We start from the raw sequence: 23,491 nt of genomic DNA, 5'->3' as shown, positions 1-23,491 counted from the left end.
GAAAAAGTGAAAAAATATAGTCTTGCATCCTAAGCGTTATCTTTTTGTGCCAGCGTACTACAACAGTCTGTCTCTGCAGCAAAAATTCAGTGCCTGCAGTTAGTTTATGCGTTTACATGTTACACATCAAAGTCATCCTGCTCTATACTCAGCCAACAAAAGTACAAGTTACCTGGAGGAATTCAGCATGGGCTGTAAAAGTTGTGCCCTCCTGGATGCCCAGCTCACCCTGCCCTTGTGCAATCACCAAATTCCTACTAAAATCTGGATCCTGAAATATTCTGTGCAGTCTGTTCCCCAGACAGGGTAATGAAGATAGAATTATTTGCCAATGAGAGGTGAATCTCATTTGTTTAACTTGCCTGGAGGGCCAGACCTGTGGTAGCGCTGCTGACCTGATCTTTAAAGCAGCAAGTGGTTTATTCTGGGCTGGGAGCAGGACCTGCATGCCGCTTTAAGCATCATGTTCTGCCAAGTCCTCCTGCCCTGGTGCCTGCGAGAGCCGCTGGTACAGGGAAGCACATCAGTGCACACCATTATCTACCAAGCAAATGTCAGTGAGTTTTCCCAGCAACACACAGGTGAGTTTTAATTTATTCACAAAAGGCAGCGATATTCCCAGGTTACAGTGGTCTGAACAAGGTTCATTTTATTGGGGAAACAAGTGCTTGTTTTTCCTGTTCCCTATTGATGAGGCCTGTTGACATTTCAAGAGGAACATTTTTCAGGAACCTCTTGAACAGCTATTGGCAAAAATATTGGGAAACACAGGGTGCTTTGAAGATGCTCTCTAATAAAACGGTTCTTGGCTAGCATTTGTTGCATGTATAAGTCCAACATTCAAGGGAGAACCTTGTTGTTTTCATATTTATATTTCAGCCAAGGCATTTAAGAAAAAATGCTCTTGGTTGCTGGCATGATCAGGTGCTGGGATGCGCAGGAACCGTTTGAAAGAAGGCATGTTGGCATCAGTAATCAGGTTAGAGTCAGCTGCCTCTGCCCTCCAGCTCACTCTGAAATGACATGTAGTCTAATTAGTTATAGAAAGGCTTTTACTGAATAGCTGTAAACAGATCCGAGGGCTTGGAATAAAACCAATCTGACTGTGGAAACTTTTCGGGATAATTATAAACTGTTATTGGCAGACTGTGAAAAAGAGACCAAAGGACTTTTAACAGTGGGAAACTTGTAGCTGTGCGTGCTGTTCCCTGCAGGGGAAGGTTGTGAGGGTCCAGCATCTAGCCAGGGGCTCTTAGAGGAGGGATAAGGGGCTTCAGCTGGTACAGATACTGCCTTTAGACTTGACTTTTTTTTTTAATGGTCTTGAATGTTTTGTTCTTTTCTGTGATGTTAATGGTGCCCAATACCTGGGGTACCAAGACCCCCCATGGCGGAGGGCACACATCCAGCTGAACTGTGCAGTGAAATGCTAATACTCATTAAAACAAAACAAAACACAAAAAAAAAAAAAAGAAAGAAAGGTCTGATATAAAGGCATGTGTAAAAATTCTCTCTTCGCAGATCAGCCAGAATGGTTCTGGCTCAGACATTCTCGCCATCACGCTGCTGATGTAAGCGCCCAAAATTGCATCTCCCAGGTAGGCAGGTGCTCGCTACCCCACGAAGCCACCTCAGCCACCAACACCACCTCAACCTGCCACTTGACTCTTGTGTTCCCCTTCATGGCAATGCCCCAGAATTCGACTGGAGAAAATGGCTTTTGTTTTGCACAGACACTCGACTTCTCCCGCCTGTCTCCTCCTCCCAGTGATGCCGGCCGGACCTGCGGCACCCCCTTGAGCAATGGCACCGCATCCTCCAGTGTCCCCAGCCCCTCTGACTGTGCCAAACCCCTCTGCTCCACCACCCCGGGAGAGGAGGAGCCCCAGTTCAGCGAAGGGATTAAATACGTGTCGGCCGAAGGGGCGGAACTGGCGTGTGGCTGGGGCGGATTCACCCCTGGGTGCTTACAGCTCTTCAACACCTCCAAGGGTGTCTTGTTCTTCCTCTGCGTGGCCTCCTTCCTGCAAGGCATGACAGTGAACGGCTTCATCAACACGGTCATCACCTCCATCGAGCGACGCTTCGACCTCCGCAGCTACCAGAGCGGACTGATCGCCAGCTCCTATGACATCGCCGCCTGCGTCTGCTTGACTTTCGTCAGCTATTTTGGGGGGAACGGCCACAAGCCACGCTGGCTGGGTTGGGGTGTACTAGTCATGGGCTTGGGCTCCCTGCTCTTTGCCTTGCCCCACTTCACCACGGGCCGGTACGAGGCGCGTTCGGCGGCGGAGGTGGGGGTGTGCGGAGGGAACCAGAGCCTGCCCTGCGCCCAGGCTGCCTCTAGCCTCTCCAGCTACAGGTTTGTCTTCATGCTGGGGCAGTTCCTGCACGGGATGGGAGCCACGCCGCTCTACACGCTCGGCGTCACCTATTTAGATGAAAACGTCAAGACTAACTACTCCCCTGTGTACATTGGTGAGTTCAGCCGGGGCGGGGGGCAGCTGGGCGATGGGAGGGAGAGCCGGTCCAGCTGCCTTAGCACTGAACGGGCCACATTGAGCAGTTTCACAAAGAAGTCCTCCCAGTCTTTTGTTCCTGATGATGGGTGAGGTGGTAATCAGAGGGAAGTGGCAGCTGCTGGGGTGATTTTGATTATTTACAGACAGGAACTGTAAGTGCAGCTGGGTATTTTCACTCCTGCAGTGCACGCCCTGCAGATCAGAAGGTGCCTCCTGCTCCCGGCACGGGGCTGGCTGGGGAGAGCTGCTCAGATGCTGCTGGTGCAAAGCACAGCCAAGAGAAGAGGTTTATTTCACTCCTCTGCTCTGTATCGCTGATCACTCAGCAATTGCCATATGCTTACAGTCCTGTTGGGTGAAATTGCTGAAAGTGCTGACCTTGTAGCAATTTCAAAATTTAGCAGTCTGCCCATACTGTTGAATCAGAAGGCTGTGCAGGGAGAGAAGAAGATCACAAGGAGATTATCAGTAAGTTGATGATCTCTGCACAGCAGTGAACCCAAATAAGTGCTGGTGATGCCGTGTTTAGTGTAGACATTGCGTGTTGTCAGTGAGGAGACGACTCTGCCACTCATCACACCAGCAGTGGGCTCAGCTGCATCCCTGCTAAAGAATAAAACAGTAACTACATAAATATGGTTTTCCACTGAGCCAATTTTACCTGCCCCCTGCTATAAAAATTCCCAGGCTGGATGAAAACGTCTCTCTCGTTAAAACTGTCTGGCTTTGTCTCTCAGTGGCTTAGGGTAAGGGGTGTGAGGCGCCAGGAGGTTGAGCATCCCAAATCCAGGAAGGAATCAGGCTGCGGTGGGGCGGGGGATGCTGGGTACCAGTGATGCTCCGCAGCATCCCTGGCTGAAATCCTGCCATTTGTCTAACACTGCTCGTTTTCCCTTTCAGCTGTTTTCTACACTGCTGCAATCCTTGGGCCTGCAGCGGGTTATCTGGTAGGAGGAATGTTTCTAAATATTTATACTGAAATTGGCAGAGAGTAAGTCGTTAAAAAAAATAATCTTGTTCCTTTTCCTTTATGCTATATATTTCCTTTGGGGTAAAAAACCAATAATAACAATCTGGAGAAATGACCTGGTGGCTGGGTGGAAACATGCCCATGGAGTTCAGCTGTGTTTCTGCAGGGGTGCAGAGGCTGGAAGGGTGGTTTGCATTAGTGCTGCTGCTGGAATAAAATTGCTGACAAACCTGTCAGCTTAAATCCTTCCTCACGCTGCACTGCCTGCGCTAACGAGGCTGCGAGCAGCAGGTGAATTTTCTGAATGACTTCCCTCATGAGGCAACGCTGCCAGCAGTGCTGCTCATCCTCCTGGTAATCCAGCCGGGATGCTTTAGTCCCTCCTTGCTTCTGTGTATTTGTGATTTATTCTTATCTCCTTACAGGCTCTTTGGCAGATAAATGGGTTAGGAAGGGGCAGTGAGTTTCCAGGGGATGGAATGAATTGTTTCTACCAGTTTTCTTGCAAAGGGTGGCTCTGAGGTGGAATAAGGATCATAACAAGCCCCAAAGCACAAATGAAATGGGGAGAGGTGAATGTGCTAGCCAGAGATTAGAGGAGAATTAAAGGATGTAGTTTCTGGGGCTTGTTAAGTGTTATGCTCTCTGATAAGGCAGGCAGTGCTTTGGTGTGGCAGGAGGGATGATGGACGTGGCATCCCCGGGAGATCACCATGGGAGAGACCAGAGCTCTGTTTCCTTCGCTGATGTCCCACTGTGCCCCCCAGCCCCTGCCAGCTTCAGCAAAAGACATGCCGAGCTGTCCCGCTCCGCTCCAAACCGCCACCTCTCTCCCGGTGTCCTTTCGGCTTAATTTCTTACAGGATTGACATCGCCCCGGAGAACACGCTGTGGGTGGGGGCATGGTGGATTGGCTTCCTGGGGGCCGGAGCTGCCTCCCTCCTCATCTCCATCCCCATCCTGGGGTACCCCCAGCGCCTCCCAGGTACATGGCCCAAGAGAATTTGGGCTGTTTTGGGGCTCACCTTGGGGTTTGCATCCTTCTGCATGCCTGTAGCTGGGGACACAGGGGCAGAGGAAGAGCTTCAAGTGTTTAAATTTGAATTCCTACATGGGTTTCACCCCCGTGTCTTTCCAGCTGCCTGTTTCCCTGCTCTTCCCTTGCAGGCGTTGGCAGAGGGAGAATGTCACATTGTATTTTCCCCCTGCAAATCCACCGTTTCGGTTGCATCTGCATCCTGTGTCTCACATGCTCCTTGTTCCCATGTGCCTTTCGTTTTCAGGATCCCAGCGATACATTGTTATGAGGGTGTCAGAGGCTCATCAGCTAAAGGATGGGAGCCATAAGAAAGCATCAGATCCGGACTTTGGGAAAACAGTTAAAGATCTGCCTCGGTGAGAAATCCACCCAGTGCATGGGGTTAAGGGAGCCAGCGTTGAGGTGATAGATGCTCAGGCGTTGTGGTCTCATTCTCTCTCCTCAGCAGCATAATTTCTACGTGTTTTCTTGTCTCTGGCTTCACCTGGCCCAATTGGGTGTTTCCCAGCATCCCCTCCTCTCAGTCCCCTTGGGGCTTTTCTTCCTTTCCTCTGTTTTTGTTTGTGTTAGGTCCATGTTCTGTCCTTTTAATGAAAAAAGAGAGTAAACAATACCTTGATTCTGACAGCTCTGTTCCAGTTCCAGGGCACAAGATATCCTGCACTGTAGCTTTCAGTTCCTTTTCTCTTTTATTCTACTTTTGCATTTTCCAGCCACCATTTCTGTGTTACTATTTCTTATCTCTCTTGCAAAGCAGTGACACAGCAATGTGCTTAATCACAGGGCCACTGCTTGGCTCTGTGCTGTGAGTAAGGGCACTGGTACCAAAGGAGGTTTGGTTAGGAAGTGGTTTAAAGGGATCCTGGGTGGGAACAAGTGAGTGGCCAAAATAAAATGTGGCACTTTATCCTGGAAACATTTGCTATGGATCTTTGAAATATTTTATGATTTGTATTTTGTGTGTGTTGAGTTGTGTTTAAATGGCCTCAAGTTACACCTGTGGAGGTTTAGATTGGGTATAAGGAAGAATCTCTTCAAGGAAAGGGTTGTCGGGCATTGGAACAGGCTGCCCAGGGAAGCACTGGAGTCACCATCCCTGGAGATGTTTAAAAGACATGTAGATATGCTACTTGAGGACATGGTGTAGAGCTGAACTTGACAATGATGTTAGTGGTTGGACTCGATGATCTTAAAGATCCTTTCCAACCTGAATGATTTTATGATTCTGGAATAAGGGCAAGGGGAGAGGTGCTGCTTTATTTACAACTTTATTTAGTTGGTGTGCAAGCTGTGGATGTCGCAGAGATTCCTTTCAGAGCCTGCAGTCAATAAGGGGATTTTTCTTTTTTTTTCATTGTTCTTGTGACTGTTCTTAGGGAGGAGTTTGCAGCCATGTGAGGCGGCTGCCCCACGCAAAGGGAAGCACTCAGTACTGCCAAACCCTGTGCCACTGCCAGCAATTACTTCTGAACTTTAGTTGTGGCGTTTGCCGTCGTGCCACAGAGAAGGGCTGAAGCAGGTGCTCAGGATGAGCTTTTCAGCAACAGCCGCTCTGTGCTGTGTCAGCGCCACATTACACGCTGGGCTGAAATTCTTGGAGATTTCTTAGGAAGTTTACCAGGGGTTAAGGCGGTTTTATGAAGAATATTACATTGAATAGATTTCAATACTGTTATTAAATGGCATTCTTGACTGGGTGCCATTTTCCGAGGTCATGGCTTAATCTCTGCACGGAAATTAAAATCAAAACCTTTATTTAAATAATGATAAGGCTATGACTAAAACCAACACAAACAGGGTAGCAGAGATGGAGGAAATTCAGTGGTTGATGCTTTTCTTGCTTCTCTGGAATGAAGTTCTCACTGTTCCTCAGGAACAGGGGTCTGACAGCAGGTATGGATACAGTCCTCCTCCAGGACCAGCTTCTTTCACCCCTTGTTTCTGAAGAACAAATACCGGAAGGTGGGCTACTCCTATCAGATAATTCAGATCAGTCCAGACCTTAGTGTGTTTTTGTTTGGAAGCAAAAGCCTGATGGACTTTGGTGTTCCCTGCTTTTGATTAATAAAAGGGAAGTGCCTTAAAGGGTTGCTATTCTGAAAACTTGCATTAAAGAGGAGATCCCATCTGTGCATGCGGCTCCTGGGGACACGTGGGCCAGGCTGGAGAGCAAGGCCAGAGGACACTGTTGCTTTTGGTTTAGTAAGGGATTGAGTGCTACACATTTTCTCACAGTACAGACACTAATTCTCAATAAGATAAGCAGAAATACTGATGAAATAAAATACTAGTCTGTGCTGTCAGGTCCTTTCTAAGCAAGCTTAATGAATTGCTGTATTCACAGTGCTGCCTAAGAGCAGGAGCTTACAGGAATGTGGCCAGTACAGCTTAATCCTCTGCCCTGAAGAGACTTCTGTCTTCATTCTTGGGTTGAAAAGGCCTGATAAAATAGCATTTTCCATTCTCTGGTTCCATATGATTGATCTCATGAAATAACCCCTGCTGTCAGTGCAGAGGGATTCAAACAGAAGACACGTAGAGCTGTGCCAGGAAAGGAAGTTTTGTCCTAGTGAGCTACAGGATTGAGTTTGTGGGGATAACTCACTGGTCTGTTGGGCCCTGATCTTTTATATGAGAAACCATGGGCAATAATTCACTCATCCCTCTTGGATTAGTTGGCACGATGGGGCTTCGGTTTGCCCCGTGGCTTTACTACTTTATACAGAGGGAGGCTGGTTTACATTCCTGCAGGACATATATGCTGCCCCCTGCTCCCTTGGTGGTGTTGACAGTACGTGTCATTTTTATGTGCTGGATATGTCCCCGTTCACATGCTGTAGGATTGCATAAATACCTGTCTATTGTTATTGACTCGTTAGCTTGTGGCCGGACTCTGTTGCAGAACAATTACGTGAGGACACAGCACCTGTGTGTGTCCATATCAGAAAAGACTTGCAGGGTCAGGCTTTTATAGATGGTGGGATTCTTCTCTTGGCAGTGCTGAGCCTCCTGAAAATCCCTTTGGCTGCAAGAACTGAAGGCAGCCAAGACTGTTCAAGAGTTAAGTGGGTTTTTGGTGTGTTTGAAGCCCTACTGATAGCAGTGAAGAGGTCCCTGTTGACTTTGGTAAAGTTTTATATGTTGTAGCTCCTCACAAGTACATCTTCTGTCTACAAACAGATGAAATTACATGAGTAAATTCTTATTCTTAGCATTGAAAGGAGTTCCTCTACATTTTCCTACCTGCAAGTCTAACCTGTTGCCTTTGGCCAAGAGGGATGAAATCACACTGTTGCCAGGGGACAACTCCTCTCTTTTCACTTGAACTGTGAGTAGTTGAAGGCACTGTACGTTTTCTCCCTCAGCCACAAGGTTGACAAGTGTTTTCTCACTAAGGTATTAGGCTTTGTGCTTCCAAATAAAGCACAGTCAAAAAGATCATTCCTGGAAAATAGTTTAGTAAATTAAACTGATCCCAACAGCTAGGCAATGGTTTGTATAAAGCCCACTGTAATCAACGTCTAAGAATCCGTGGTATTTCTGTCTTTCAGCTTCTTTGTTTTGGTATAATGAAATTCTCCACGTTCTGTGGGTAAAATTGTGTAAATCTGGTGCTGAGCCTCAGCACATCTCTCCCTCCATTTAATACAGTAGGTTTTCTCTGATTTCAAAGCAGTAGGTGGTAAGTGGCTGTGCCTTTCAATTCAGCGAGCATCTCATGGCATCCTTGTCGCTGCCATGGCTGCGGGATGATGGGTTTGTGCCTGTCTCAGAAATGGGATGATCTGTGGGACTGGGTCAGGCCAGGCTTGGGGAAACTCATGCAGCAGAATTTCAGGCTTGTTACAAAACACTCCCTGCAAAGCAGTGTCAACCCTCTTAGTCCAATATCTGAGAGAGCAAAAGATAATTGAGACCATTCCATGTGCCTGAGGGTGTTTCTGTGTCTCAGAGATGGAATTGTTGCTGGATCATCTTTCTGCATATAAATGACACATGGCAATTTTTCAGGCATATCTATGGCTCTCTACTAAATCCCGGTGGGTTGAAAATAAAATGTATTTGCTCAACTTGTACATCAAACTTAAAGTAAAACTGCTTAAATTGAGAGAGAAAGATTGCTTTATGTTTTCCAGTGAGATATAAGGTGTCTTGGAGGTGTTTCCTCCATATAGAAAGGCTTGCTTGGTATTTCCCCTGAGCTACAAAACATCCACAGTTATCAGAGATTGTTATTCTCACGAGGACATGGTGCCTATGAGTAGCATGTGCGTGCTTGAGGATGTAACACAACATTGTTCCCTGATCTTGGTTGAGATAGAATTCCCAAGATAGCTGCCATCAGGGATCAATAAAACCTTGAAATCATTGAGATTTGGTGAGAAGTAGAGTCCTTTCAGTATTGTGCCATTTAGGAATGAAGATAGAACAATTCCCAGTAGGAGCAAGAGCCAGATCAAGCTGGCATATGAGGGACATTATATATTAGAGCAGAGTTTGAGGGCAAACTTGTTGATCCCCTCCTGCAATGGAGACCATCTCCACAAAGCACCAGCATCTACACTGTGCAGGCTGGCAGGGCTCGATAAGCCCAAGTGTTGGAGCTCACTGCTCTTTCAAACCCCAATTACCTGCTTTTGCTTTTTTGCTTTCAAAGAGATGCAGCATGATGGGATGCTGCCGCATCTTACGTGTGGTCCTTCTGACTTGAAGATAAAGGACAGACCTACAATCAAAATATGCCACAGTGGTTCAATTCCAGTGTATTTGTCCTTCCCAGATCAGTCCTGCTGCTTCTGAAGAACCCCACCTTCATCTTCCTCTGCTTAGCGGGAGCGACCGAAGCCACCCTCATTGCTGGGATGTCCACATTTGGACCCAAGTTCCTGGAGTCTCAGTTTAGTTTAAGTGCCTCTGAAGCCGCTACCTTTTTTGGTAAGGAAACCAGGTTTTTTTTGCAATGTTTTCCCATTTCGCCTACAAATACAAGAGCACTGTAGCTCATTTAGAAAGGAAACAAAAAAGCTTTGCAGTCCATTTACAGAGTGGTTATTATTTTCAGCTATTAGGATCATTTTGCATCAGCACATCTGCACCAAGTGTGTTTTCAGAGCTGTGTCTACTGACATCAAGAAGAAATGTGTCACTTCTGTACCGATCTGTTACCCTCTAGAGGAAGGCAAAATAATTGTGGTCTGTTCCTTTTAGTGCATTACCAGGAAACATTAACTAAACGTCTCTTCTAATGAGGGATGTCTGAACTGGGGGATGTATTTCATCAGCATCCCCAAACTGGGAAGATTCTCATTTAATTCTCATATTATAGACTGAAGAAGTGGTGTCCAACAGGCATCAATACTCATGATGTGCTCATTAAAGAGTCTGTTTTAAGATCTCTGGGTAGGAAAAGCTGCCTGACCAGGCTCATACCATGTTACCCAGGGTGTTACCAGCACCACCTCCTGTAGCAAAGTCCACATGGCAACCAAGGGATTATTCTCATGCAGACATGCTGCAGTGAATGTATTCAGACACAAAAACTCCTTGCTGACATTTCTAAACTTATGTTTTATTTTCCCCCTTTTTTTTTTTCAGGTTATCTGGTTGTGCCAGCCGGAGGGGGAGGCACATTCCTGGGAGGATTCCTCGTGAATAAATTTAAACTCCGCTGTTCAGGAATCATCAAATTATGTTTACTTTGCACAGTGTCAAGTCTGCTGGCTATATTCATTTTTTTTATTCACTGCCCTAACATGCCGATGGCAGGAGTAACCCAGATGTACGAGGGAAGGTAATAGCAATCATCCCATCTGTCTTGTGCTGCATGACCCTGGTCAGAATAGAAGGATAACTCTGAATACACGGTGCTGGTGGTAGTCATGTGTGAATTTGTTTGGGATGCAAGATGATGTGCAGTCAGTCTTACAGACAGATACTGAGGCTGAGACTCAATATAAATGTCCTAATTTTTGCATCTAGTTGGGGTTTATGGAAGAGGCTCCCCCATTATGAAGGGAGAGGATATGAGCACTAAGTGTGACATGCTCCACTCTTCAGTTTCCTTCACAGGATCCCCCATCTCTATCCAGTGGGATAAATTGGTTGGAAAGTGGGAATCTCCTCTCCAAGTGGAGGTGTCTCCCTATGAGCTGGTCACTTAAACTCCTTTGGTAGCTGCTGCAAAGAGACAGCTCCAGGATACAATTCCTATTCATGGTTAAAATTGGATGAGATTAAGCCCTTCCAACATCTGGCTTTATGCTACTTGGGGATCCACCACATGTCCTGCTGTCCCCTCTGCTCATCCTCTTGCTCTACCCATTTCCTTCTGGAAAATTTTGTTCAGTGTCTCTCCACTGACCGTTCCCATGTTTTCCTTAGTGCTTTGCCTGGTGGCCACCTCAACCTGACAGCCGCCTGCAACGCCGAGTGTCACTGCCTACAGGAGACCTACAGCCCTGTCTGTGGCAGCGATGACATTATGTATTACTCTCCCTGCCATGCCGGCTGCAAAAGAGTGTCCAAAAACCTCAGGAATGGCAAGAAGGTATGTCTGACAGCACTGTGTATTAACAAGGCGGTGACACATCTTTGGAGTGATTTGGCTGGCTCTGCAAAAGTGTCCACAGGTTTGAGCTTTGCTGCAGATCAGTGTAAAAGCTCGGTGCAGGAGGGATGCTCCCAGACACCACCTGGGATGATACCCTGCTTTGCCTCTCTCAATGTGTCCAACTGGTTTTGTCTCACTTTGGGTCAAACTGTGTTGAAATCTGTGGTAAATCACCCAAACAGATAAAGAGCTTGGTAGGCACCTAATTACTGTCACAGTGCTTATTTTGAGTCTTCAGTGCACATGATGCAACTCCTCATCCTTCCAGCATGTTGCTTGTAGAGATAGACAAAGGCTTAAGAAGGGTAATTGTGACATTTAGCATTCAAGGGCTGCCTGACAAAGTTAATTTCTCTTGTTTAATAACCTGTTCTGAAACAGAGGTGTGTCAACAATGCAGCTTGATTTCTGCTTCACTCCGCTCCAGGACAAAAACCGGCTGGTTCCTGCCCTCCTGGAATTTCTTTCTTTTTAAAACTTTGACTGTCACCACACTCTCCTTGGCAAAGCGCCCACCAGCCTTTCCTTCCCAGGTCTATCAGGAGTGTAGCTGCGTTGAGAAAACCCTCCTGCCCAGCCCTGGCGATGCAGAGGCAGGGAAATGCACCTCCTCATGTGCCAAAAGGCCCCTGCTCCTCTTCTTCATGTTCGTGGTGATCCTCTTCACCTTCCTGAGCAGCATTCCTGCTCTGACTGCCACTCTGCGGTAAGCACAGGATCACTTTATCCTCCACCAACACTGCAAGAATCCACCTCTTTGTCCTTCTGGCTCAAGCCATAGGGACAGTGTGATGGGAACCACCTTGTTACTCACAGCCTGGAGACATCGGGACTGATTCCCTGCTCTGTCTAGCTGGGAAAGCAAATTTAGCATTGTCATTGGGCACCCATGTGTGTGTCCCAGTTTGCGGCAGTGGTGGGGAGACACTGCACTGGGGTCAACCTTGATCTCCAGAGGGGATGGAGGTCCAAAGTATGGTGGACCCAAGCACATGGCGTTGCGGGGTGGAGAGGTGCCATGCAGCCTGGCAGTATTTTTAAACAATCCCCTTTTGCTCCCCAGGTGTGTCTCCGACAGGCAAAGGTCATTCGCACTCGGGATCCAGTGGATTGTAGTCCGAACACTAGGTATGGAACAGAGTGAATTTGGGCATGGGTATGGTCTGTTGGCTTTGTGGAACATGTGCCAAGCTGTTACCTAAGAATAAAACAGGTTTGGTTGGAAAAGGAGGGGGTAGGACACATGGTGTTGAAAGGAGGATGTTTTTTCTTGTTTGCTGTCATTCAGAAAAACCTAATTCCATTTGCATATGGTTTGCAAACTGAATGAAGGACCTGTAACGTTCGCCGCTGGCGTTGAAGAGCAAAGTCCAGGAAACATGTCCTTATTTTAAGAAAAAAGGGGCAGGGGCATTGAAGGCTCCTGTGCCTGTCTTTTGACATGTAGGTCAGGGAGGTCCAAAGACCCGCTGAACTCTCAGATCTTGAAATTCAGTGTATTTTGGGTACCTTGCGGCTCTGGGTACGGCTGTAGATGTTGTGGGATGAGTTTGCTTAATCACAGTAGCGGCAGAAGGGCCTGATGCTTTTCTGCAAACACCTCACATCTTGCAAAGCCAGTGCATAGAGGCTGCCCAATCTGAAGGTCCACTCTCTCTTCCTGCAGGAGGCATCCCTGGCCCCATTGCCTTTGGGTCCATGATTGATAAATCCTGCCTGCTCTGGCAGGACCAGTGTGGCGAGCAAGGTTCCTGCTACGTTTACCAGAACTCAGCCATGAGTCGATACACCCTCATCGCTGGACTGGTCTACAAGGTGATGCTGCCTGTGAACTTCGCCCTCTGATAAAGGGGACAGGTCTTTAGGGGACAGCGTTTTGCTCTGGGAGGGAATTTTACAAAGTTGGGTTGTCCTGATCTGCCCCCCCCCCGCAACCCATTAGACCGTCACACACTAAATGTTCTCAGGGAAGGCAAAAGCTCCATTTGCTTCTTGCCAGGTAATGGTGCTCCAGACACCATCATTCTCTTAAATTCCTATTACTTTCTAGGCTTACAGCTTCTGTTGCACCATATGAAATGTCTCCTTTTCTCTCTACAGTTACAAAAGTGATTTTTTTCTAGAAATAGAGTAAAATATGTAACTGCAGCGTGTTATTGAGGATGAGGGATGGCATTATGGGCAGGCTGTAAATAACCATTCCTGGATCACTGCTAGAGAATAAGAGAGCTTAGCTGTGTATTTCTTGTTTATTGGCTGAAAACCATCATTTTAATGCTCCCGAACAACTACTTGCACTGTACAGTAGTTTTTAGCAGTTGCTGTGACAAAGAGCCTTTAAAAGCCTTCCAGCACATGCCTCAGGTGGTGTCGATCCACAGAGCTCTGTGCTCCAGGTGTCCATGTGAGACTCAACACCTTTCCAAATTCTCACTTTCCCATTGCTATAGGATGGCTAAATTCAGATTTTTCCCCTCTCTGGCTCTGTGCGCTGGTTCTGCTGCCCAGGTTGGCCTTCAGCATCATCCCCTCCCCAAAGCTTGGTCAGCAAATCTCATCCCAAATGAGGGCTGGGTGCCTGGTTTTGGGGGAAGTGGAGAGTAACGGGATGTCTTCATGGCTGCAGGTACTTGGGACAACCTTCTTTATAGTCGCCTGTTTACTCTACAAACCCCCGCCAACAGAATCAGCTCCGGGCAGCTCGGGTGCGTCTGAAAATGGCAACTGTGACCTCCAGGAACACAAACCTTCGTTGTCGGCTGAAGAGCATATATAGCGCTGCACATGTTGAATTGACTTTCTCAGTCTCAAAAATATGATGAGAAGATGTTATGCAGTCCCTAGGGGGTTTTAAATTAATAGTAATATTATAACATTTTTTGGTTCAAGATAAATAATTTAATTAACCACTGGTGTGCTTGCTATTTTCTTAATAGCAGAAGCACATTTAAAATTGTGTGCTGATGCCATATGCAATTATTTAATTTTATTTAAAGAAAGGGCTGCCGTAGCTTTGTTCTTTGTCTGTGACAAGCAAGGACCGCATTCTCCACTCATAGAAATAAGCACCGGTAACTCCAATGGAACATGTGGGGTATAAACCACCAGAGGATCTGGGCCTTAATATCTCAGTTGTGAAGCCAACTGTAGCAAAATTCCTGTTGACACTTCCTAAGCCTGGGAAGAGCCCTGCTGTCCTGTGGGGACAACTGGCCCTTAAACTACCGTATGCAAAGCAGACAGCCCCGGCAGTGTCCTCCTTCTTCCTGTGACACGGCATTGCTCCTTTTGTTCAGGAGCAGGTTATCTAGTTATGCAAATTCACATTCCTGTGCACTGGGAGATGGGTTTGTGAGGAAATTTGTCAGGCAAATTCATCGATACACTACAGGCAGCCATCCCCGAGAGCTGCCGAGCATTGTACGTTCACTGCCTCATTCCATCGCAGGGTTTACATCATGGTGACACTTCATTTTTTTTCTTGTGTTATTTAAAGGTGACGCCTTTTGTAATGCACTGTGCAAAACTTGAACTTCTGGCTGTTTGTTGGGGGGCGGGAAGACATGAGATACAGATCTATGCAATGCTTCTCTTCGGTTGCTCTGTAAAGACATTGAAGTTGGGTATATGGGAAAAGTCTGAATGAATTTAATTCGTCTCTGGACCTCTAGCTTAAGGGCTAGCTTACCCTAAGGACAGGCTGCCCTGTGGAAAGGGGATGCTGACTTGGAACTGGCCTGCTTGCAAATACAGAGGGCAGTGTTCCGAAAACGACCTTCGAATGTGCACTTGCAATATTGACCGGGACCTTTCTGAGGGTGAGAAGTGGAATTTGGGTAGGTGTATGTCTGGCTTCCCTCTCACACCAAATCAGGTAAGGCTGGTGCTTAGTCTACCTGTATTTGTACAGCCACGAGATCAGTACAGCTCCAAGGGGCTGTGGCCCCTGGAGTCTACACTGTATAGATATAAACCACCTTCCTAGGGATGGGACCCACATTACTGAGCTGCAAAACTGACGCTTCTATTGTGCCAGCTGCTCCTTAGAATTACTTTGTATATTTTGTATATTTTTGCTTTCATAAGCAGACACAGGATGAGCATTTGTCTCCTTTGTTAGCAGAAGACCAACTATCAGAGCAGAGGTGAAGCTGTTCCCATTGCAGACAGGGATTGTGGTGCTGGAAGCGTGGTCCATCTTCAGGTTGATGGTCAAGAAAGCAGATTCTTCCATACACAGATCCCATTCCAGCACAGCCCAAAGGAAGTGACCTTCCCATTTCCAAAGCCTGCAGTTCTCAGCCTTTATCATCTTGATCATCTCAAGTAACCACTGGAAAATCTAGAAGTGCTCAGGGTGTGAGATGGAGGGTGGCTTTGGCTGCTTGAACATGGGCAACTGGTACAGCTTTGGGGCACAGTGTGCAGGAGAGCCCCATTTTTCCAGGGAGGCAGGATTAGACACACTGATGCAGGAGTTAACCCCAACATCACCCAGACACCAGAGGCTTCACCACAACCTCCCACTGGGTTTGGAGCCACCTGCAAACACGAGCTGGTCTCCAGGACTGCGATTGCCTTTCCCAGCATACAGACACCCTGGGTACAAGCAGGGATCTCGGATGGGGAAAATGCATGAATGTATTTTGAGGACATACTTTGTGTATGGTGTACTTATGAAAGGTAGAAGTTTTTCTTAAGAGGTGTGTAGATGGATATTGCAATGCAATTTTAGTGTTTATAAAATGAGCTTTATCTGAGTGTGTCGTTTCCAGAGCGAAAGAAAAGCTGGTGGCTTTCTGGACATTTATTATGCTGCTGTGGGACTAGTAAGTCATGGATTTAACTAAGCAGCAACAAAGCATTCCTTTTCTGTAAACAGGTTATGCAGGTGTACAGGTAACTTAAAATATCTGAAAGTGTGTTTCCCAGTCTCATATGAAGTATTATATTGCTACAAAAACACAGAAATATAACCAGTATTTCACAGGTTACTTGTGTGTGTGTTTTGTCACCCTGTCCCAGCTGCTCTTCTCGGCAGGGTGACTGGATCTGTGCTGCCAGGGCAGCCCATGCCACCTGCCAATGGGGTCAGGGCCACCCCATGGGGATCCAGGCTTCACCACAGGTCATGGTACCTCCAAGGAGGAGCATTTGGATTTAGGTTTGTGCTTAAATCGTGGTGATAACAAGGCCCCTCGTGGATGCAGGAGCTGCGGGCAGCAATCGTCTGACTGGTGGGACAGCAGGTGACATTGAGATCCTGTGGGTCAGTGTCTCCTACTGACGTACATTTCCTTCTGAGACTGAGGATAATTGATTTTAGAAGCAAAATGAGAATTTTGGTTGGTGGGGAAGAAGAATTGAAGAGGGATGGTAATACCTTTGCTGCCCTCCTTCATTCACAGACCAACCCTCAACAGCCTCAGTTTCCCCTAGACCTACACTACACAAACGAGGTTAAAGTCCTGTGTCACCTATGGTTTGCTTAAGGAGTGACTCATGTTGTTAAAGAATACAAACAAACACTGATTGGTATTGAGGAGAAGCCACAGGGAAGAAAAACAAATGAGCACCCAGAAGGGAGTCCAAGCAGGAAGAACTGAACATTATTTGTTGTAGACAAAAACCCAGACAGTCAATGAGCTGTTTTTTCTCTAGTGTGGACCTTGTTTGGAAGCTTCCTGGAGGTTTTGAAATGACAGCAAATAAAAGCTTTGAATGTGATACACAGATGGTTTTGCTGAGCTTCCTCCCCTGCTCCTGCTGCTGTGGCCTCTTCTACACCTGGGAGTGCACAAGAGCCTCAATGTCTCCCCTTGGCTTCTCCTGCCCTCTTGGCCTTGCCATAGGCAAGAACAGGAGCAAATACTGATAATTCACTTTTTACAGTTAGGGTAATATAACTCAGGAAGGAAATATATATATGTGAGTGTATATATATATATATATATATATATATATATATATATATATATATACAAAACCAACCAAACGTGTTTTGATTTCATCAAAAGAAAGAAACCCCTTCTTTTTCTTTTGTTTCAGGGCGTCAAGAGCCTTTTCCTGACCTCAGCCCATCGCTGTGGGTCGCTCGGGTTTTGTGTGGGGACCATGGCCCCAGTGCCACTAGATGGCAATGGAGACAGCAGGACAGCGCTTGGCCCAGCATCGCTGTGCTGGTTGATGTATTCTTGTTGCTTTATGGAAAGGAGAAAGGCAGAGCAGGGCACTGAATTTCAGATTTGCACCAACAAAACCGCAAATATATTTTATAAGATCCAGATCGATCCAACGTAAGCTTTTAGCATCTGGAAACAGACCTTTTCCAGGAAAAATAGATATTATTTGTAATCAGAAAGTGATGCAGCAGGTGAGGGTCCACACAGACCGGCTGTATTATTTTTACGAAAGCTTGTAAATTCTTATTTGAAGCCTTCCCAAGCAGGGATGGAGAGATCCGAGCTGTCAATCGAAAGACAAGTTCTTGCTTTATATTTTTCCTTTTTGATTTTCTTCTTCCCCCGAATACCATAGTTGCGCTCACTGTCAGCCTGAGCCTGACTCTGCGTGAGGTGAAGATAAATCCTCCTCCTCAAAGAGCACCGTCCCTTCTCTGTGGTGCATGGCTCCATCATACAGACCCTAAAAAGATTAAAAGGTTATTTACCTCTCTTTGGAGGGTAACCTGTGCTGTTCCCCCTTTACCTTCGTGCACCATCGTTGCTGTGTTGTCTCTAAGCTGGAAACCAAAACTGAGGAGTGTTTGGGGGGTGATGGACTAAGGGGGTACCAGCCCCCCAGCCCCAGGGCATGACCCAGGTCAGAGACTGGTGCTGCGCAGCTCCATCCTCATCACTGGTAAAACTTTGGGCAGTGGAGCTGCTGGGCTTTTTGGAAAATATGGGTTGCAAAAAAAGGGTATAAAGGCTGATAGGGGAGGAGGGAAGAAATCTCTGCCTTGCCACAAGCTGACAGGGGGATACATGCAACACCAGAGCAATTCGGGCAACACAAAGAGGGGTTCACAGATTATTTCTTTGCTGTTTCTCCCCATAGCAAGATTTTCCCTTGGGTAGCCAAGACCAAGCAGTGTTATTCTGCCCATACAGTGTTAGACCTCTCTGATGTGACTTTCCTCTTGCTTCAGACAGAAACTGAATTGACTGCAGTCAACTAAGTGACACAGTATGAGGAACAGAACTGAAAAAAATAATTGAATTACAGGAGGATGAAATCTTTACATCCCCACAGGAGATCCGTGTTTGTTTTCGTTGTACAGCGAAGCCTACCTGAGTTTTCCTGCGGTTGCACAGAACACTTGTTTTGGAGCACAGCAATAACCCCGGGGTGCTCTGGTCCAGCTGAACTCGGTAGAAAACCTTTTATTGAGCCTGGTGGGCTCTGGATCAGGCTCATAATTAATAATTTCTCTGGCTTGCTTTAAAACCAAGTAGCAATAAAGAAGAGTGGCAGAGTAAAGGAAATGTGTGTGTTTTACCAACCTGGGCAGACACAGCCCAGCAAACGTGGTGATGGGAGATGTGTGGGGCAGCTGGGGCTCTGCTGGGGAAATGGCACAGGATTTCTATCCAACACTTCAAGGGGGAAGAGTATGCTGGCATTTTCTGTAGTGAAAATAATTCCCTCTGGAACAGAACAAACGCCAAAATTTTCTTGTCTTCCCTCAAGTTTTCATGTTGACCTGCACAAAGCAATTTTAGAAGATGAAAAGGAGACTATTCTGCTCCTTTGAATTAGGTGCTGCATTTCTTCTCTGGCTGAGGACCCTCCATCCAGTTTCCTAGAGGCACACAGAAGACTAAATTTCATGTTACATGAAAAATTTCAGTTATATTACATCTTGCTTGCTTGATTACCAATGTTCTGTCAGTTAATGTCGGGTCCTGAGAAACCTCCTAGAAGTTTATACAGTGGGATAAGTCCCGCAAAAACTCTCATTACAGACCTACCCTTCTAGTAAGGGGGAAGCAGAGCCACTATAAAATTGATATTGCAGTAGTTCAGTGAAACACTAATGCACTAGTAACTATAGAAACTGTAGCTCTAGACATGGATGCTCAACATACTAGTGTGTCCTGGTTCAAACTAATATGAAAAAATCTGATCTCTTACTATTCTTGCAGTCTGGTTTAAAAATACAAAATCTCTTTCAAGTGGAGCAATGCTTTGAAAGACGATAAAATCTCAGGCAAAGCTTTGCTCCTCAACAGAGGGGGGAATTACCATCTAACTGGCTTTTAAAGACTTGCTGCACCCCGTGCTGAATAGTCGCTTCTCCTGAGAAATGGCCAAAGTTGCTAAAGAAATTCAGTCTGGGTTTTCTGATGTGGTGTTAATCGTTCTTTGACAATATATTAAAGCTTTTTATTTTTTTTTTTAATTTTTTTTTTTTTTTTTGCATAATAATCTATAATTCCCAATGAGCAAACTGGTTTAGTGCAATCCTTTTAACACTTCATTTGGATCTATGCTAAGGATATTCTCTTATTAACCATTGAGGCATATTTCTTTCATTTTCTCTCTGCACTGGTGAACTGAGCACTAGGCAGTGTGTCACCTGCATCTATGTGGATCAGATAATCAGGAAGAGAACTGATGGAGAACCGGGACACCTTATCAGTGTTTTTCAGGGATCACACACCTTTGTAGATGAGTATTTTTCTGGACTTGTGAGCATTTCTTGCATCTTATCTGCTTCTTGTCTAGCTCTGAATCAAATGATGCTCTTCTCTTCCAGATAAGCCTCATCTCATTTTTTCATAGCCCTGTTATTACCATTATCATGAAGATCTTGGTAGCTCAGCGTGGGATGGCTGATGGGAATGCCCAGTTGGGTTTTACGTTCCCTGTGAATCCTGCAAATGCTCAAGAAGCAGGGGAACATCTGGTCCTCCCCGAGATTCACCTGAACCACGTGCTCCAGCTCTGGGGGTGCTGGGGCTCTTGGGGTCCCTCTTGCAGCGCAGAGCAGATTGACGAGCTGCTAAACCTCTGCCTTCAGCCTCAAAAATTGAAAAGCTGAAGGGAGAACTAGAAATTTTCCCACATCTATCCCACAATGGTCTTCTGCTCATCTCAGTGGTGTCTGGGGAAATCTCTCCCTCTGTAGCATCCCAGAGCCAGATGGGTGATGCTCCTTGGGAGGCATGAGCTAGAGAGCTGGAAGGGAAAAAAAGAGAAGTGGCTATAACCATGTTTTCCTAATCTAATTAGGCAAAAGGAACATCATTAATGCTCTGCGTGTCTAATTGATTAACATTCCCACTAAGCAAGAGGTTGCTCTCATTAGTGGAGCTGTGTAGCTGCGAATGCCTCTGCACCTGAAGTTGCAAATATGTTGCATTATCTAGAAGGCACATCTCGTTTCTTTGTAAAATACTTAGCATTTTTGTATGACTGTTAGTGATGAGGGGAACGGGGGGACATGACAGGAGAAAAGCACTCAGCACAGAATAAGCAGAATGTCTTGGAAAGTGAGGGTTTGTTATATTTTGTCTCATTAGCAGCAAAAGGGAGCAAGATATTTTTCTTTTTCCTATCCCATAACTATCATAAAGATTTTCCATTCTGCATGGGTATTCTCACCTATACATAAGTTTAAAATTAGATGAGGCTAAACCTGCAGGTGGGCAGCTTGAGAGGCTGCTTTTTCTGACCATTTTGCCATGTTACCCAGCAGACTGTAGCTGTATTTACCTGGGCCTGCTTTCCCCAGCAGCAGAAAATAGTCCACAAGTTACACATGGCCCACCTGAGGGCAAATGAAAGCCCAGAGTGAGGCCAGTGATATAAAAACCCTCATAGTTGTGGACGAGGCATTGCCTTCCCTGGTGGTGTTTGGTCTTGTCCCCTGGAGCAGTGACAAATCCCCTGTGAATCTGGGTCACACCGGAACAGTGACAAACAAACAGCACAGCCTGTGTGTGCTTCAGCATCTCCTCACAGCCAGCTCATCCTCGGGTTTGTTCTTCAGAAATGCATGTTAAAAAAATTGCAAAAAAAAATGCAGCCGATTGAGTTTTAAGCTCACTTTCTACATAATCATTGTTGAATTTTGTTCCTGTTTCTTTGAGGGGAAAAAAAAAGTTACTTCTAAGACGCTTTTGCAAATAACTCTATTTACAGAATTATTTTTGCATTCGTGTTCTCTCAGGGGAAGCAGTGGGAAAGGCACCCAGACTGGTTGTATTGTGATCTGACTCACAGATAAACTGCTTGATGAATCTACTTCCCAGGCTGCTGCTACTTTAGTTTGGCATTTGTTTTGTTTTGGTTTTTTCCTTACATTTTGCACATTTCCTCTTCAACACTCGCCTTCCTGGGTGTTGTCTTCCCTTTCCATTTTGCAGGACAGAGAAACCAAAAGCTCAACAGGTTAAAGAAAGATCCCATTGCAAATGCTGCCCAGTGCCAGGAAGCAGTTTCGTGTTATGAAAGTTTAATCTTTGTTTTTTATTTTTCTGGGTTATCATTCCCAAAGTGATGGAGCTCACCATGATGAAACCCAGAGCTTGGACAATATTAATATGAAAACACACGAATTCTCTCTCTACCTCTGCAACTTAGGAAAAAGCACAACATCCCAGACCTGAAGGCTCATTTCTTTCAAAACACATCTTTTGGGCTATTTTCAGCCTAAACCAAAGCTACTGTGGCTTTGGGGGTCCCTGCCTGCATCTATGCCAGCTTTTGTATTTAAAGAAACACTGTCTTAGCTTATCCTGCCCAGGATCACAGCAAATCCTCTACCTCTTGAGAGCTTTAGTTACCAACTTTCATGGAATTCTTATACAAATCCGGTTGGTAGATTGAAACAGAGTCTGAGCAGCTTATACCCCCCAGGCTGTGGGACCGGTGCCCCTGGTCTCTGGGCACAGAGCATCCTTTGTGTAGCCCAAACTGAGGGACAACCATCCCCAGGCATCTGCCCCTCTCACACCACAAAGGAGGCCACTAGCTCTTGCCATCACCTTCCCAAAATCCCTGAAAGAAATAAGACAGACAGGAGATTTTTATCATCCCCTGGATTTGCTCAACATCAGGAATAATTGCCATGACAACGTGATTTTCTGTGTGCTCTATTAAGCCAACCTCAGAGACCACAGTTCCCATGAGGGTGTGGGTGTCCCAAAGGTTTTCTGTCACGTCTTCCAGCCCTTTCGGGGATGTTTCAGATACCGTAGAAGGTCCAAAGTAGCAGATGTTATATGCTCAGGCACCCAAATCCTTCTTCAAATGTCAGCCTCTTACGGAAATTTCTCACTGCAAAAATCCACCTTGCTTTCCTTCTGGCATTAGGTTTTTGCTTTATATTGTGCATTGCAAGAACCGTGAGTGGGAATATACTTACACATTTATAGACAAAGAAAGAAACACTAAATGAAAGATCAAGTTATGAATTAAAGACAAAACAAATGTAATTACTGCAGAAAGTAACTGAGAGCATGCAAATACTGGAATGGGTTAAGGAGGAACATAGCACCCAGCATTACCACATTTGCTTCTGTAATATCCTGTTTATAGAGATAAATCTAAACATGAAGTTTCAAAAGAGCAACATTTAACCTCCCCCATGCCAAGTGTTTTGATTTAGGCTTCTCTTAATGTGCCGGATATAATTAAAACTCCTAAGCAGCTGTTGGAAGTGGTGAAAATATATCCTTTCCTACCTGCAGCCAATTGAAGGGAATACTTGAAAGCTGGCAATTAATACGACACCAGCGAGATATCACTCATGTTAACCTTTTCTCTGTGTGCTGCTCTGACATCAATAATGTGATGGACTCTTCTTTTTTTTCACCTTCCTCTGCTCTCCAGCATTCACCAGCTCACTGCCTGAAGCTTTTTTTCCTTTACAAACATAAAGACACGGAGTTCAGATGCTGCAATTGTGAATATCTCTGTGGGTTAATGTATCTCCCACAGCCTCTTCTTCCTAGAACCATCAACACTTGGAAAAGCCTAAAACTGCATCCTCTTGCCATCCCACTGGCTAATTAGGTGTTAAAAGCCTGGATGATGACATTAAATAGACCCAGATTGGAAGTTACCTTGAAGAAGATCAAGGTGAGATCGAAGCTACATTTTGACTCAATATAACACAAAGACCAGGTAGATTAAGTTAAAACTGTATCAGACCCAAATGCTGCCAAAAACTTGGGCTTTTTAAGTACTGTTCCTGCTAAAGAAGATACCAAATACCAGAAAATACATGGTGAAACCAGCAGCTGAGAGAGAAATGCTCATCTCATTTTTACTCATCCATACCCTTAAGTTCCTCAGCTGCTTTTCTCTTGATTAATTCCCTTTGATAGGTAAACCTTCCA

The 23,491-nt window shown here is 45.7% G+C and overlaps 1 protein-coding gene across 1 annotated transcript; it reads left to right on the top strand.

Annotated features, from left to right (window-relative positions):
* Positions 1-1,523: 1,523 nt before the first annotated feature.
* SLCO4A1 (solute carrier organic anion transporter family member 4A1) lies at positions 1,524-15,202 on the top strand. Its single transcript, XM_065849821.2, has 11 exons — positions 1,524-2,478; positions 3,423-3,513; positions 4,356-4,477; positions 4,776-4,887; positions 9,312-9,466; positions 10,127-10,322; positions 10,913-11,078; positions 11,675-11,847; positions 12,205-12,269; positions 12,808-12,956; positions 13,768-15,202. The coding sequence occupies exons 1-11, from the start codon at positions 1,683-1,685 to the stop codon at positions 13,915-13,917; spliced, it is 2,175 nt and encodes a 724-aa protein (XP_065705893.1). The 5' UTR covers positions 1,524-1,682; the 3' UTR covers positions 13,918-15,202.
* The last annotated feature ends 8,289 nt before the right edge of the window (positions 15,203-23,491 follow it).

The sequence above is a fragment of the Patagioenas fasciata genome, chromosome 16 (assembly GCF_037038585.1).
Source record: "Patagioenas fasciata isolate bPatFas1 chromosome 16, bPatFas1.hap1, whole genome shotgun sequence".
NCBI lineage: Eukaryota > Metazoa > Chordata > Aves > Columbiformes > Columbidae > Patagioenas > Patagioenas fasciata.
The sequence above is the reverse complement of the archived record's forward strand: the minus strand, read 5'-3'. Positions and strand labels throughout refer to the sequence as shown.

Bases quoted from the DNA above. Each gene is read 5' to 3' on its own strand.
- SLCO4A1 (XM_065849821.2), top strand. From the start codon at position 1,683: ATGGCAATGCCCCAGAATTCGACTGGAGAAAATGGCTTTTGTTTTGCA. The intron at 11,079-11,674 runs GTATGTCTGACA...TTTCCTTCCCAG, and splicing joins ACCTCAGGAATGGCAAGAAG to GTCTATCAGGAGTGTAGCTG. The intron at 12,270-12,807 runs GTATGGAACAGA...CTCTTCCTGCAG, and splicing joins GATTGTAGTCCGAACACTAG to GAGGCATCCCTGGCCCCATT.